The sequence below is a fragment of the Sapajus apella genome, unplaced genomic scaffold, assembly GCF_009761245.1.
Source record: "Sapajus apella isolate SASKATOON/1434 unplaced genomic scaffold, GSC_monkey_1.0 scaffold9, whole genome shotgun sequence".
NCBI lineage: Eukaryota > Metazoa > Chordata > Mammalia > Primates > Cebidae > Sapajus > Sapajus apella.
This window is the reverse complement of record NW_022436949.1, coordinates 26,084,557-26,102,592: the sequence shown is the minus strand read 5'-3', so window position 1 is coordinate 26,102,592 and position 18,036 is coordinate 26,084,557. Positions and strand designations below refer to the sequence as shown.

Genomic DNA, 18,036 nt, shown 5'->3' with positions numbered 1-18,036 from the left:
ATTTAAAAAAAAAAAAAAAAATCAGTACAGAGATTTTATCAAAAGTCATCATTTAGAAAAAAAAAAAAGAAAATAAGATCTCACTCTGTCACCGAGGCTGGAGGGCAGTGGCATAATCAAGGCTCACTGTAGTCTTGATCTGGGATCACTACACCCTCAATCTCTTGGGCTCAAGTGATCCTCCCACTTCAGCCTTCCAAGCAGCTGGAACTACAGGGGCGCACCACTACATCCTGTTGATTTTATTTTTTAAGCGGAAATAAGTTCTCACTATATTACCCAGGCTGGTCACAAACTCCTGAGCTCAGGCAATCTGCCTGCCTCAGCCTCCCAAAGTGCTGAGACTACAGGAGTGAGCCACAGCAATATGCCCAAAGATGTCTTTTATAATTTTAACAACGGAAAAAAAAAAACACACACACGCAAACATTTGAAAATACTCTTAATTGTTCACTAGAGGGGAACGGCCACTAAATTTCAATAGCATATTGATTCCAGGGAATTTACTCAACTATTAAATAACAGGAAAATATTTATATAAGTTGTTTAAAAAATAAAATGGTATCTAGGCAATAATTTCAACTACATTAAACATTAATTTGTAAATCCTAAAACTGGTAAAGACACTGAAATATTTTAAAATAGCTGTAATAAAACACCTATATTATTTTCTTCTTCCTATTTTCCCACATTGGCTAATACAAAGAAAACATTCCTTAATCAACTGTCACTTATTACAAAACAAAAATGTGCCTGATAATAACTAGGTACTGGGAATGTAAATTCAAGATCTCTGTCCTGGAGTTGCTCACAATTTATCCAGTGCTAGTTCTAATGTCAAAAGACAAGTTACTGCAACAATTTAAAATAAGTTACAAAAAAAGAACCCTACTCATTATAAGATTATGAAATGAGCCTACCTCACGAACAAGCCATGCTCTAAACATTTTATAAAATTAATGGTTTGGAATTAGCATTTTTCATAGAAATATTAAAAATGAGTTGTCATTTTCAGAAATCTACTTAACCATTCCATCATATAGAGGCAATTCTACACATTAGAAATAGGAAATAGTAAAAAACAGTAGTTTTAAAGTCTCTTGACTATCTATATTGTCCCAATGAGAGTTGATATAGTAAATAAGCTTTCAACTCACCCAGCTGAGACTCATTTACAACTGAAGGTACTCCAATGCTAATGAGACTTTTTTTTTCAATTTTTAAATTTTGTTTGTAATTGACAAAAACTGCATATATTTATGATGCACAACAATGTTTTAAAATGTGTATACATTGTGGAGTGGCTAAATTGGGTTAATTAGCATGCACAGTATCTCACATATCATTTTTTTGGTGGCAAGAATATTTAAAATCTACTCTCCTAGCAATTTTCAAGCATAGATCAGTTTTTTTATCTGAATCAGGTATGGAGGCTCATATGCAAACATTCATGGTTTGCACAAAGAGGGTGCTGAAGCACTGGGTTAGGAAGCACTGGTAAATTTAAAAGATTTTTTAGAAGACCTAAGTTAGTCTCTTGTACACAATTCTATTAATACTTTGCTGACTATGAAAGTTTCCACAAAGCTCATAAGGTGGGGTTACAATGATATCAGAAGCAGATGAAAACAGAGAACTTTTCTTTATGGACATGTTCCAATTCCAGCTGAGAATTACTATTACTTTCTAAAACAGGGTGCTGGAAATGATGACAATGAGGGAATGGAACAGTAACACTTCAGACTTTTCACTCCAAAAGGGGTAAAATTAACTTTCTTCAAAGCACACATAGCAAGACTTAATGCTTCCTACATTGCCTTTAGAATTCTATCCTATTGCATGCAAGTTAGGGCAGTAAAGGATCTAAGGTCCATAATACTCTTTAAGGACCTTTGCCATCGTCAAGGTCTGCAGGGAAACATCCCCTGAGAAAAGGAGTTATTAGGACTTTCATAGACAGAGAGGAATCTACTTCTCTGAGAGATATGTATGTGCATTACAAATATATGTGTTCTAAGTAACCTAGAACTGATTTAGACAGAAACTCCCTATTTAGATCTATCCTCCTTAGATCTTCCCCACACAGCAACAAAAATCCTTATTGCCTCAGTTATATTATGCCACTGTGTTGAGACTTATTTTCCTCCTCTGTGAGGGAAAAGGCACAAAAAATAAATTCAGAGTTTTCTGTCTTAATTTACCTTCATAACTGCGTCCAAAGCTATTTATGATGACGTTTAACCCTGTGTGTGCTAGAAGAGGGCAGTGGGAGCAGGCATAAAAAGGGTGGTTACTGATGAAAGAATTACATCCAGGGCACATGCTCATCTCTCAGAGGAGCAGCTCACTGGGCTCTGACCTCTTAGCAGCTAGAGGAGAATGCCATACATGGAAGCACATTTCTCTCCCTTGATTCCTTACCTAATTCTAGCTTCCCTGTGTGAATTGATTTTTTCATCTTTTTCCTGAACAAAATGGGATGAATCCAGGGATCTGAAATGACATCTCTCAAGTCTGAAGCAGGGAAAAAAATGCAAAAAATTCTAGCCCTCCTTGCAGCCACACTAAATGTAAATAATTTCTGCCTCTTACCTGGCTGCAGAATAGCAAATGTGTATCTCACTGACTCTCCATTACTGAGACAGCCACTCCTTTTACCAGAACAAAGAATAATTTACATGTATCTAGAATATGTTATTTTTTAAATAACATATTTTTTAAATAACATATTTTTTAAATAACATATTCTACTGAAGAATTTTGGAATGCTTGATCATCATTCCAAAATTCTAGAGTAGAATATATTATTTAAAAAAACAGCTGACAAAAATAATTTGAAGGACTTGTAACATTTCTGTGTTTTTCAGCTACCTTGAGTTCTTTCACAGTCACTAAACTGATTGTGCTAATATAGAAAACATGAATAGAAAAAAAAGATTCACAATTAAAATGACAGACTATGGAATTCAAACTATGTAAAAAAAAAAGAGAGAGAGAAATAAGTACATGGACAGCAAATAAGTCAATGAACTCAAGGTCCAGGCAAAGAGAAGAACTGTCCAAGTGGTGGTAACCAGAGTGAGTGAGTTAGGGTGGGAGGTGAAGGTTAGCACATGAGGTGCCTGAAATCAAAATTGAGGAAGTGGTAAGTGAAGAAGAGCAACAGAAAAGAGGAAGTCAAGAGATGGAGAAGGTGAATTTAACTAGGAAAATGCCAATTTCAACAAAAATGACACACATAACAACAGCAGAACAAATACAGTAACCTTTCAACAACACAGGGGTTAGGGATACCGACCTACCCCCATGCAGTAGAAAACTTGAGTATAACGCTGCCTTCTCCAAAACTTACCTACTCACAGCCTACTGTTAACTAGAAGCCTTACTGAAAACATAAACAGTCAATAACACATAAACTAGTATTTACATATATTTTATACATTCATGACATGCCTTAATTTTTTCGATACTTCTATGCTACACAATTGGTTGCAAGTTTTTTTAAATTGCTGCAGATCTCCAAAATACTTTTCCAATATATTAATTTAAAATAATCTGCAAACAAGTAGACCTGTGAAGTTCTAACCCATGATGTTCGGAAAAAAGTCTACATACATACTTATACACAGAGCTATTTTTAGCATTACTAAATGTACATATCAATTAACAAAAAAAATTTTATCAAAAGAAATGACAAAATTTTCTTACTCTTTGAGATGTTTCTGCTGCTGCAGCTGCCATTGCAGCAGCTTTGGCCTTCTCAGCTTCATCGTACGTAGGAAGAGAGGTAGCAACACTATAGGGAGGTGGCACAGGATAAAACTCACCGTAAACTTCTGTATCTGCAGAAAGAATTCAAAAAGAATAACCAGCAAACACTATTTAATTTTGTAGCCATAGCCACAACTTAATCATTTACAGTAGGCCACTAATACATGACTACTATTGCTATTATATAGTACTATGTTTTAAGCTATAAAATATATAAATTAATACTATAATCAAATATCTTTGTTTAGTCCAAATTTATTATAAAGAGAAAGAATGGATAAATACCATTTAAACGCTAACACACTAAACAAGAACCTCCAGAATGAGATTCTGAAAAGGAGTGCCAGACAAGAGAAGAATCTCACAGTACATGAGCATCCTTTATGTGCTTAGTAGTATGCACAAAGAACTTAGTTTACTTGCCCGCTATCTCACAGCCAAAAAAGCAAAAAGCAAAAGTCAAGAATCATAACAATAACAAACATTTACATAGTACAACCGTTTCATATACCACTTCTATATGCATTGATCTTAGCATCTCTGAGGTTCAGAAAAGTTAATTGACTTGCACAATACTAAACATTAAGTGGCAGATACAGGGAGCTCCTGACCGTAAATACTTTTCTCTGATAACATATAAGGGGTAATTTTTTTACACATGTTGATTTCAGCAATCTCTTAAGCAAACTCAGCATTTTCCCTTGCTAAAAGATAGAAGTTTTACCTTTTTTCACTCTTGTCCCTTTCTCTTCCCATTTTTCCTTTACCCATTTATTTAGATTTTCTTTTATGAAACATTTCGCTCCCAAGTTTTTGAAATATAATCTCCAAAAATACATTACAATAGAAGATACAGACTGCTTATTTTAAAAATAAAACCACATCACTTATTACAACATAAGTAGTAAAGTAAAATGCTACAGGTCAATCAACTCATTAGACTTATGCTAGAGTCACTGACATGAAAAAAAAAAAAAAAAAGGTAGATTCTAAAAGTAGCATGCACCACACTGTTTGACATCGCTTTTGCATTTTCCTCCACTATAACTACAGTAGTTTCATATAAGATATCTAGTTTTATATACTTTGCTTTCATGCATTTTGCAAATACTGTTTTTCTTACAAACAAGGTTTGCGACAATTCTGCATTAAACAAGTATATCAGCACCATTTTTCCAAAAGCATGTGCTTACTCTGTATGTCTGTTATATTTTCGTACTTCTAGCAATATTTCGAATGTTTCCAGTACTATTATTAAATCTTTTATGGTGATCTGTGGTCAGTGATCATTGATGTCACTATTGTAGTTGTTTTGGAGCACCACAAACCATGCCCACAGAACATAAATGTTGTATATGTTTTGTCACATGTCTCTCACTCTAATTCAAAAGCTTAGAAACAATTAAGCCTAGCAAGGATGGCATGTCAAAAGCCAAGATACACCAAAAGCCAGACCTCTCACCCCAAACAGCCAAGTTATAAATGCAAAGGAAAAGTTGCTGAGGGAAAATAAAAGTGCTACTACAGTGAACATACAAGTAATAAGAAAAGGAAACTACTTTTTTGCTGATATGGAGGAAGTTCTAGTTCCAGTTAGAAGATCAAACCAGCCACAACATTCCCATATGCCAAAGCCTGGTCCAGAGCAAGGTGCTGACTGTCTTCAATTCTATGAAGACTGAGAGAAGAAAGGAAGGTACAGAAAAAAAGTTGGAAGCTGGGAGAGGTTGGTTTGTTTATGTGGTTTAATCAAAGAAGCCATCTTCATCAAAGTGCAATATGAAGCAGCAAGTGCTGATGTAGAAGCTGCAGCAAATTATGCAGAAGATCTAGCGAAGATCACTGACGAAGGTGGCTACACTAAACAACAGAATTTCCATGTAGATGACACAGCTTTCCATTGGAAGATGCCTTCTCGGACTTTCAGAGCCAGAGAACAGTCAATTCCTGGTATCAAAGCTTCAAAAGGCAAGCTGACTCTCTTGCAAGGAGTTAATTCAGCTGGGAACTTTAAGTTGAAGCCAATGCTCTTTTACCATTCTGAGGATCATAGAGCACTTAAGAATTATGCTAAGTCTACTCTGTGCTCTATAAATGGAACAACAAAGCCTGATGACAGCACATCTGTTTACAGCATGGTTTACTGAATATTTTTAGACCACTGTTGAAAGCTCAGAAAAAAAGAAAAAAATGTCAAAATATAACTGCTCACTGACAATGCACCTGGTCACTCAAGACCTCTGAAGGATGTACAAGAAGATTAATGTTGTTTTCATGCCTACTAACACAACACCCATTCTGTGGCCCATGGATCAAGGGGTCATTCTGACTTTCAAGTCTTATGATTTTAGAGATGTATTTCATAAGGCGATTGCTGCCACAGACAGTGATTTCTCTGATGGATCTGGGCAAAGTAAACTGAAAACCTTCTGGAAAGGATTCACTATTCTAGATGCCATTAAAAACAGCATCATGAGAGAAGGTCAAAATATCAGCATTAACGGGATTTGGAAGAAGTTGACTCCAACCCTCACAGATGACTGAGGGGTTCAAGACTTCAGTGAAGAAACAAGAAGTAGAATTAGAAGTGGGGCCTGAAAATGTGACTGAATTACTGCAACCTCATGGTAAAACCTGAATGGATGAAAAGCTGCTTATGGATGTGCAACGAAAGTGATTTCTTGAGATGGAAGACACTCCTGGTGAAGACGCTGTCAACATTGTTGAAATGACAAAAAAGGATTTAGATTATATAAGTTTAACCGATAAAGCAGTGTCAGGGTTTGAGAAAACTGACTCCAGTTTTGGAAGAAGTCCTAGTGTGGGTAAAATGTCATAAACAGCACTGCATGCTACAGATAATTCTTTTGTAAAACAAGGAGTCAATTGGTGTAGCAAACTTCATTGCTGTCTTATTTTAACAAATTGCCACAGCTGGAGCTGGGCACAGTAGTTTGCACCTGTAATCCCAGCTACTCGGAAAGCTTAGGCAAAAATATCACTTGAGACCAGGAGTTTGAGAGCAGCCTGGGCAACACAGGGAGATTCCATTTTTAAAGCCATTAAATAAATAAATAAAATAACTGTCCCTGTAGTGCCAGCTACTCAGGATTTTGCTTGAGCCCAGGAGTCCGAGACTACAGTGAGCTATGAGAGTGCAACTGGATCCTGTTTCTAAAAAGAAAAAACAATTGCCATAGCCACCCCAACATTCAGCAACCACCACCCTGATCAGTCAGCAGCCATCATCAACGTTGAAGCAAGAGCTTCCACCAAGAAAAAGATTACAACTCACTTAAGCTCTGATGACTATTAGCATCTTTTAGCAATAAAGTTTTAAATTAAGATATGTAAATTTTTTAAACATAATGCTACTGCACCCTTAAGAGTTTAGTGTAAACAACTTTTATATGCACTGGGAAACCAAAAAAATCGTGTGACTCTCTTTACTGAGATATTTGCCTTACTACAGTAGTCTGAAAATGAACCAGCAATATTTCTGAAGTATGCCTGTACTTTTTTATTTGTTTACAATTTTCTCTATCAGAATTTCTTGCATTTCCAACCTAAAAACACATTTTACTCTAGCAATACTGTATTTTCATGCATATAAGTTTTAAAACAATTTTTAATGCTATCAATAAGAGCTAAAGATCCGAAGTTAGGTCATTTTTCATCTAATCACATGGAATTGGTACTAGCAGTATAATACTGAATGTTACCAAACACAAGATACAAGAGTCAAATCTTAGAAAAGATTACCAGGATGTAAAAACACAAGTGGTCAAGTAAACAGATTTCCTTAGTTCTGAAAATAGAGTAGAAGCAAAATCTAAGTAGAAACACAAATTTTAAGGCAGTAACATTAAAATTGCAAATTTTAAAAACTGGGAGAATGGCACACATTATCCAAGGAGATGTGATCTTTTATAATAGCAAGAATGTAAATTTTTGAAAGGTTTTAATATTCAAGATAGAAAAAAAAAAAATCCCTCCTACTAATAGATGAAAGTTGAGTAGGAAAACTGAATTGCTACAGCTTTTTCACTTCTAAATTTTACTTATTTTTCTTCTACCCTTTCAAGAGAGTGGTTCTCAACCAGAGGATTTAAAGTGTAGCAAGCTCCAGGTCCAAATCCTCCTCTTAGAAGTTGTGTGACCTCAAGCAAATCACTTAAGCACTATGAAGCTGTACTTTCTCATCCATAAAACTGATACAGCACGGCTGTTACTTGCTATTATGGGATAAAATAGAAGAGTATTCAAGAGGACTCTGTAAACTGTGAAGCATTATAGAAATGTCATGTGTAATTATTTACATTGCTCAGAGCTATAAAAATTAGCCAAAAGGTGATCTAATGGAGACTACAATCTCTGCAAAATCTAGCACAGCCCACGTTTAAAATACATTCATGCATCACTGACAGGGATATGTTCTGAGACATGTGTTAAGCAATTGAGTCTTTGTGGAATATCACAGAGTATACTTATATAAACCTAGAGCGTAGAGCCTACTACATAGCTAGGCTATATGGTATATAGCCTATTGCTCCCAGACTACAAACTTGTACAGCAATGTTAATATACTGAACACTCTAGGCAACTGCAACACAATGTTAAGTATCTGTATTATATAAATATATCTAAACATAGAAAGAGTACAGTAAAAATATGGTATAAAATATTTAAAAATGGCACACCTGGATAGGGCACCTACAATGAATGGAGCCTATAAGACTGTAAAAGTTGCTCTGGGAGAGTCAGTGAGTAACAAGTGAACCTGAAGGCCTAGACATTACCATACACTACCAGAGACTTTATAAATACTGTATACCTAGGCTACCCTAGATTTATTTTAAAATATTTTCCTACTTCAATAATAAATCTCAGCTTTCTGTACTTTTTTACTTCATAAACTTTTAAATTTAACTTTGTGATTCCTTTATAAGAACATTTACCTTAAAACACAAACACACTGTACAGTGTACAAAAATAATTTTTAAATCCTTATTCCACAATCTTTTTTCTATTTTTTAATTTTTTTTTTAACTTTTTAAACTTTTTTTTTTTTTAGACAAGGTCTCAGTCACCCACGCTGGAGTGCGGTGTCACAATCATGGCTCACTTCAGCCTCAACTTCCCAGGTTCAATCACAGTTCTCTTACCTCAGCCTCCCAAGTAGCTGGGACTACAGGTGTGCACTACCACGCCCAACTAATTTTTGCATTTTTTGTTGACCGGAGGTTTCACCAAGTTGCCCAGGCTGGTCTCAAACTGTGATTCTCCCACCTCAGCCTCCCAAAGCACTGGGATTATAGGCACGTGCCAGCATGCTTGGCTAGCTTTTTTGTTAAAAACTGCAACTCAAACACACACATTAGCTTAGGCCTACACCAGGTCAGGATCATCAACATCATTATCTTCCACCTCTACATTTGTCCCACTGGAAGGTCTTCAGGGGCAATAACTCATACGGAGCTGATCTCCTGTGATAACAAATGCCTTCTGGAATACTTCCTGAAAGATCTGCCTGAGGCTGTTTTACAGTTAATTTGCTTTTTATAAGTAGAAGAAATATACTCTAAAATAATAATAGTATAGTAAATATATAAATCAGTAATAGTCATTACCATTATCAAGTATTATATACTGTACCTAATTGTATGTGCTAGAATTGTACACAACTGACAGTGTAGTGGGTTTGTTTACACCATCGCTGCCACAAACACATGAGTAATGCAACCTTATGACAGCTACCATGTTTCTAGATGATAGAAATTTTTCAGCACCATTGTATATACAGTCTATCACTGGTCAAAATGTTGTTATGCAGCATGAGCAAACATCTTTAAACAAAGTGAGAACAACCAAATTATACCATCCAGACTAAGTGATTATTTTTAACATATCTTGGAATTTCCTTTACATGGCAATGTTCATCTATTTCTTAAATAATGGGGATCACATCATGTATGTCATTTTATATTCTACTTTTTAAATTTCCTATTTCAAAGTAGGTGGTATTAGTAAAGTCTTCAAAAAAAACATAATTTTAATGACTATGCATATTTAAACATACTATCATTTCAAAATGTATTTAATGATTCCCCTATTTTGAGTATGTGTGATGCTTCCATCTGTAGTTATTAAAATCACTTGCTGTCTTTGCTTCCTCCCTATTTGTGCTCTTTTTAACCCATTATATGCCAGGTTTCTATTTTTAACACTCCAAAGAATCCATTACAGCAAAAGTCACCATTGATCTTCAAATAGCCAAAATCACAGGACACTGCAATTATGGAGCATGACCATATACTTTAGAATTAGATACATTTGAGTTTGAATTCTGTCTTTACCAATGAGAAGCTATGTGGACACAGGCAAGTTATTTAACATGATTTCGTTTTCTCCTTGGTAAAATGGATCTTATTTTTACAGATGTGATTTACTCAGGACGGCTGGAAAATCAATGAGCTATATACCTAAGAACTTGAAGAAGGGACAGGTATGCAGTAAGCACACAATAGTGCTAAGTATAATCTTTTTAAATTCTTGACCAGCTACTTCTTTTTTAAAAATTCTCTCCTTTCTTGGCTTCTAGAATATCCTTTTCAGAGTCCTCTCCTATCTGCCTAATAGTTCTTCTTTACTTGTATTGCTAGTCTTCAAGGTTCTCCTATTACCCTTTATCTAACTTCATTCTCCCGAAGGTCCTTGGATGACTCTATCCTACTGTTTCTCATACCTCTCCAGCTTCTGTTTTGCTGACCTACTCATCTTCCTCTACTCACTGTTAAATATTGTAGTTTCTCAGCATAGACAACTTCTTCCTCTTCTCTACTCTCTCCCCTGCTATTTTATTCATGGATTAAGAATTCAACTACTAACTATACACAGTTGATTTACAACATTTATTTCCAGCCCAAACCTCTCCTCTGAATTTCAGGCTTATTTGATATGGGTCTATTTGTTATCACTTGACTGCCTATTTGATATCTCCTCTTTAGTTCTCAAAGGCATCTAGAATTCAACATGGACAAAAAACAACATTTTGATCTTCATCCCAAACCTGTTCCTTTTCAGGCATACTTGGGCATCATTCTTAACCCCTTTTCCCTCATTCTTATCCAATTTGTCACCAAGGCATTGATTTTTACTTCCTACATATTGCTTGAATCCACATATTCTTCTTCACCACCAGCACCCTAGTCCAAACTATCAGCATCTCCTGTCTGAAATTTTAGCAACTCCACCTCGTTTCTCCATCTGCTAAGAGCATGAAGTTATAGATCTCACTAATACTGCAAATACTTTAAAATATTCACAAGTCTAAATCCAGAATAGATTAGAACATGACATGAAAAATCATGTATTTCAGAACATGGAGCTTGACTAGCTTAAAGAAATAACATATTTCATTTCATCAAAAATTAAAAGAGAAAAACCATACACAGTAGTTTCGCCTTATGCATGGTTTTGCTTTCCACAGTTTCAGTGACCCTATGGTCAACTGCAATCCAGAAATATTCAACAGAAAACTATAGAAAAAAAAACAACTCATAAGTTTTAAACAGTGCACTATTCTGAATAACATGATAAAATCTCACACCAACCCACTGTGTCCTGCTCAGGGTAGGCATCATCCCTTTGTCCAGTGTATAGATGCTGTCAACACTACCCGCCCATCAGTCATTTAGCAGCTCTAGGTTATCAAATCTACAATTGAAGTATTGTAGTACTTGTGTCCAAGTAACTCTATTTTACTTAACAATGGCTGCAAAACACAAGAACAGAGATGCTGGAAATTCAGACATGCCAATGAGAAGCAGTAAAGTACTTCCTTCAAGTGAAAAAGTGAAAGTTCTTGCATTAATAAAGACAAAAAAATTGTAGCCTGAGGTTGTTAAGATCTACAGTAAAAATGAATCTTCTATCTGTGAAATTGTGAAGGAAAAAGAAATTTGTGCTAGTTTTGCTGTCATATCTCAAACTGCCAAAGTTTTGGCCACAATGTGTGATAAGTGCTTAGTTAAGATGGAAGAGGAATTAAATTCGCAGGTGAAGGACATAAGCAGAAACATGTTCTGATTGATGGCAATGTGTTGCACCAGAAGGCACCGAGCCTATACGGAGATCTCAGCAAGGAATCTCCTGAAACTAGAGACACTGAGCCATTTATTGCAAATAAATAGTCACACAGATTGAGGATTAGGTTTGGACTGAAAAATATAAAACTACTGGAGAGTCTGTGTCTGCTAATGAAGAAGCTGCTGTTGCATTTCTGGCAGAGCTGAAGAAGCTGACTAAGGAGAAAGGATACCGTCTAAACAAGTTTTCCACTGCAATGAAACTGGGCTCTCTGGGAGAAGATGCCTGATAGAACTGACATTCATCAAAGTTCAAAGGAGGCATCAAGGCATAAAACATGGAAGGACAGATTAACTCCGGTACTGTGTGGTGACACTGCAGGGCATGTGACAGAGCCAGGTATAGTGTACAAAGTGAAGAATCCATGTGCCCTCAAAGAAAAAATGAAAAGTTATCTGCCCAAATTCTGGCAATATAAAGTATGAGTGACAGCCATCTTGTTTATGGAATGGTTCCACCAATGCTTCATCCCTGAAGTGAAAAACTAATTGAAAGATGAAAAGCTGAAATTTAAAATCCTATTAATAATAGACAATGCATCTGACCATCCTGAATCTGTTTGCTATGAAAATGAAAATGTCAAGGTTTTATTTTGACCTCGAAATATAACCTCATTTCTTCAGCCCCTTGACCAGTGCATCATCTGGTTTGTCAAGAACACATACACTTGCCTAGTATTTAATCATATTTGATCAGCAATTGATACAGACCCTGACATGAACATAATACAGTGCTGGAAATCACTAATGCTGATGTGTTAATAAATGAGGACAAGGAAGAGTTAGGGTCATCTACAGACAAAGAGGAAGAGGAAGAAGAAAATGAAGCAGAATCAGTAATGTGGCCATTACCAAAATTTGCTGAAGTGTTTCAAATTGTGCAGACATTAAATGTCAAAATTATAGAATGTGATCCTCAATGGAACACAGTATCAAAGACACCCATATGATCACTGACGCACTACAATCTCTGCAGCAACACTTCAATGAGTTAACAGTAAAGAGACAAAAACTTCCAGTTACAATGTTCTTCCAAAAGGTTTTGGCAAAATAACCTTCAACTATCAAGAATCCACACTCATCGACATCATGATGGTTTTGCAGTCCAGGGTCACCTAGACAATCCTGTGTCTGACATATCGTCAGAAGGTCGATAATGCCTAACACTACATCACAATGCCTACGTCTAACACTACATCACAATGCCTACGTCATTCACCTCACTTCATCTCATCACGTAAAGAAGAGTACAACAAGATATTTCAAGAGAGAAAGAGGGAATACATTCACATAACTTTTATTACAGTATATGGCCCTAACTGTTGTTCTAGTTTATCTATATTGTTCTAGTTTATTATTTGTTGTTAATCTCCTACTGTGCCTAATTTAAACATTAAACTTCATCATAATTACGTAAATAGGAGAAACACAGTATGCGCCGAGCATGGTGGCTCACGCCTGTAATCCCAGCATTTTGGGAGGCCGAGGTGGGCGATCACCTGAGGTCAGCAGTTCGAGACCAGCCTGACCAACATGGTGAAAAGCCATCTTGACTAAAAATACAAACTTAGCTTGGTGTGGTGGCACATGCCTATAATCCCAGCTACTCAGGAGACTGAGTGAGGAGAATCGCTTGAACCCAGTAGGTGAAGGCTGCAGTGAGCCGAGATTGTACCATTGCACTCCGGCCTGGGCAAGAACAGCAAAACTCCATTTCAAAAAAAGAAACACAGTATGTATAGAAAAATCACAGTATTTGTAGGGTTTAGTGCTAGCTGTAGTTCTAGACATCCACTGGGGTTCTGAGAACACATCTCCCTTGGATAAGGGAGCCTACTATAATTTTTAAATCAAGTGCCAAAAAAAAGACTCCAAGGTTTCTGGCCTATGTAAGCCATTTATTGAAACAGGAGACACTGCAGAAGGAGAAGGTTTGGGGCTATAGGGAAGAGGAAGTGTGCAGTTGTGAGTTTTAAAAGTTAAGTCTACAAGTTTTTTAAAACTCCTCTCACCAAGAAGCAGAGATCAATTCCTCTCCTCTTACATAAGGACTAAACGTAGTGACTCATTTCTAACAACCAAATATGGCAAAAGTGGCAGTATCATAACAGGTGATATACCTTCCATCTGACTTTCTCTCAGAATGTTTGTTCCTGGAACCCAGCTAGCACTCTATTGAGGAAGTGTATGCCACAACAAGAAGCCACATATAACTGTCTTGGACAGTAGCCCCAGCTGTGGTCCTAGCTGAAGCCAGTGTAAACCACCCAACATGTGAAAAAGGAAGCTTTTGAGATAATTCCAACCCCAGTCACCATCAGGCAACAATTACATAAGACTCCAGGAGAGAACAACATAGTTGAGTCCAGTCCACTCCCAGAACCATAAGAATTAGCAGTAATAAATGATTGCTATTTTACTCTATTACATTTGGGGTGATTTGGTACACAGCAATAGCAATGGCAGTCACAACAAAAGGATCACAATTTCACTCTTAGAATTATTAATAGCATCTTCCACTACTCAGATAAAAACATCACGGGGAAAACAATGTATTCTCTTTCTTGAAGATTAAAATCAAATAAAATTTTTTTAAACCTAAGGTAGCAAAGTCACATTATTTAAATTGTAAAAACTTGTAAAATACTGAATTATTATTTAGCATGTAATAAATTTTAACAGGCATCAAACCAGCTGTTAAATCTCATAATGAAAAACAAAATTGTTGGATATCAACATAAAAACCGTGCATGAAACTGAGCAATGAGCAAGCATATTCATCAAATAAACTTTTTTTTTTTTTTGAGATGGAATCTGACTCTGTCACCCAGGCTGGAGTGCAGTAGCACAATCTCGGCTCATTGCAACCTCCACTTTCCTGGGTTCAAGCGATTCTCCTGTCTCAGCCTCCCAAATAGCTGGGACTACAGGAGTGTGCCACCATGCCCGGCTAATTTTTCGTAGTTTTAGTAGCAATTGGGTTTCACCATGTTAGCCACAATGGTCATGATCTCCTGACCTCATGATCGCCTGCCTCAACCTCCCAAAGCATTAGGATTACAGGTGACAGCCACCGCACCTGGCCCAAATAAACATTTTATGCAAATAAAAGGAGTAAGCATGTATTAATTTCATTAATGAGGACACCACAAAAAAATAATTTTCAGTAACTACACAAAAAAAGTAAATAAATTTGGTAGGAGAAATACTGAGTTTATATATTCCAAATGCAAAATGACAACCAGAGAAAGCTGGCATTAATTTGAGAGCAGAAGATGACATTAATTACAGAATGATAAATTCTAGTGAAAAATGTTTTTTGTTAAAATGGTTTTCAATAACTGATTTTTACAATGAAAACATTTCATAATGAGTATACAAAATATTTAGAGAAGTTATTTAGATTTAGAAATTACTGGACTAGAGCAGTTATCACACACAAAATTAAACAATCATCAAATTAGATAGTATACAAAATCACACTAGTATACAAAAATGATCCAACTGAATAATTTATCATTGCTGAGGAAATAAAATTTGTAGCCAGAAAAATAGGTTAGTTCTTTAGACTGACCTGAATAAGAGGAACAGTAGCAAACAGGAATTACTGCCTTGTAGTCAAGAATAATCATCATATGTACGGGATAACACCACGTACACCCTTTACCTATGGTTACCCATATCACATTCGCACTCACACTCATCAGTATCTTGTATTATGGCTATAAAGTATGTACACATAAATACATACATGCATATATATGTGTGTATAATTTGTATATTTATATGTGCACACAGTATGTGTACACATATATAAATATCCATGTGCATATATGTTTATAAGCCCATTAACAGACTTAATATGCAAAACTAAAATGTCAAAAAAAAAAAAAGAACTAATAAAAACATTACTAGCTGTTTCATACCTGACGTTGTAGGTACTTCCACAGTAATACTACTATACGGTGGAGGGGAAGAGTCAGTTTCAGGTGCTGGTGCTGAAGAGGCAGCCTGCACAATCTGTGGTGCTGGGTTTGAAGTAGATGGCTGCTCTATGGCCAATGATTCTGAGTTATCCTCTTCATTAAGAAGCTAAGAGAACAAAAGAAAAAGAAAACACCAATGTATATTACTTATTTTTTAAATTTTAAGCTGATTTTATCATTTCAGACACAGAATCACTTTTTGGCCAAACACAAAGTATAATGGCATTTTTAGATAGTATACAAAATCACACTAGTATTTCAAAGTTTTGAAAAACAATTTGTAAAGATTTAGTCATTAAGATCAGAATTTTCAGTTTCTTTAAAATAAAGAGGGAAGTTCAAACTGTTAAGAATTCATAAAGAAAAAATTATGATTCAAAATAGGCTCAAATTCATATGATCCTACAGTAGATATCAAGGGTCTATCACATCCCTTGGATAAGGGGACCTATTGTAACTTTAAAATCAGGAACAAAAGAAGGCTCCACAGTTTCTGGCCTGGTGAAGCCATTTATTGAAACAGGAGAGACTGTATAAGGAGAAGATCTGGTGCTATGGAGAAGAGGAAGTATGCAGTTGTGACAGTTGAGTTATTACCTACTACAAAGAAAAGCAAAAATCCTAATAACATAGCCACAATACCATCTCTACTACATTTGAATCTAGAATAAATGGAAATGAAAGCTGAATTAATGAAATGGAATAAAACAGATAAACATTTTAAAAATGTGGAGTACTATAAGTAAGGTTTCCTAAGTACAAAAAAAGTTACTAAAGCAAGGCTGGGCACGGTGGCTCACACCTGTAATCCCAACACATTGGGAGGTCAAGGTGGGTGGATATTTGAGGCCAGGAGTCTGAGGTCAGCCTGGCCAACATGGTGAAACCCTGTCTCTACTAAAAATATAAAAATTAGTCTATTGTGGTGGCGCACGCCTGTAATCCCAGCTATTCGGGTGGCTGAGGCAGATGAATCTCTTGAACCCAGGGGGTGGAGGCTACAGCGAACCAAGATTGTGTCACTGCAACTAGCCTGGGCGACAGAGCAAGACTCCATCTCAAAAGCAAACAAACCAACAAAAACATTACTAAAGCAAAATGAGTTGATATGTATATAAAATTCTAGCAAATGTTCTTCATTGCTAGAACTTACTGTTCTCAAAAAATTCATTAAGAATTGATAAATGCTAATACCATGTTGAGGTCTTTAATCACTTAACTCAATCTTCACAACAACCTAGGAGATCCTAGGAAACAGAGACTGTTATCACAAAAAAAAGAAAAACAACAAACAAACAGGAAGTAGAGAGACTAAAGTAACTTGCCAAACGTCACAACAGTAAGAAAGGGTAAAGTAAGGAATCAAAGCCAAGTAGCATGACTGAACACCTTTTACTTCATTTATGGTAACCTTCGAAACAGTCATTCTTCAGGAATTGGTAATAACTACATGCAGACAAACTAATGAGTCAAAGGCATCAATACTATAAAAAGTAATTCATCAACAAGTACTTTGTTCCTTAAATACATTTACCAAAAGGCCTTATTAAAAATTTTTAAGATATTTTTAAAACTGGAATCTTGATTTCTAAAGAAATTACTAGTTTTCCATATTATTTAATTTTCATATTTTGTTACTCTAAGAAATTCAATGTTAAAAATAATCCCCCAAATAAATTTTGTAACACAGCTAGTATATATACAAATTTGAATGTTATAATGTAGCAAAATCAGCATGAATTTTGGAATTCAGGAAAAATAGGATTTAGACTGGGCACTGTGGCTCACACCTGTAACCCCAGCACTTTGGGAGGCTGAGGGAGGAGGATTGCTTGAGCTCAGGGGTTCAAGACCAGCCTGGGCAATATGGTAAAACCCAATCTCTACCAAAAAAAATACAAAAATTGGCCAGGCCTGGCATGTGACTGTAGTCCCAGTTACTAAGGGGGCTGAGATGGGAGAATCACAGGCTTGAGCCTAGAAAAGGCTGCAGTGGGCTGTGATCACACTACTGCACTCCAGCCTGGATGACAGGACAAGACATTGTCTCAAAAAAAAAAAAAAAAAGAAGAAGAAAGAAAGAAAAGAAAAGAAAAGAAAAGAAAAGAAAAGAAAAGAAAAGAAAAGAAAAG

At 36.0% G+C, this 18,036-nt stretch overlaps 1 protein-coding gene across 1 annotated transcript in view; it reads right to left on the bottom strand.

Annotated features, from left to right (window-relative positions):
* Positions 1-18,036, bottom strand: part of NDFIP2 (Nedd4 family interacting protein 2) — a 76,631-nt gene that overhangs the window by 19,494 nt on the left and 39,101 nt on the right. The window contains exons 2-3 of the mRNA XM_032277456.1: positions 15,845-16,010; positions 3,709-3,842 (exon numbers count right to left, since the gene is read on the bottom strand). Of these exons, the coding sequence (XP_032133347.1) occupies positions 3,709-3,842; positions 15,845-16,010 (300 nt within the window). The remainder of the gene's footprint in view (positions 1-3,708; positions 3,843-15,844; positions 16,011-18,036) is intronic.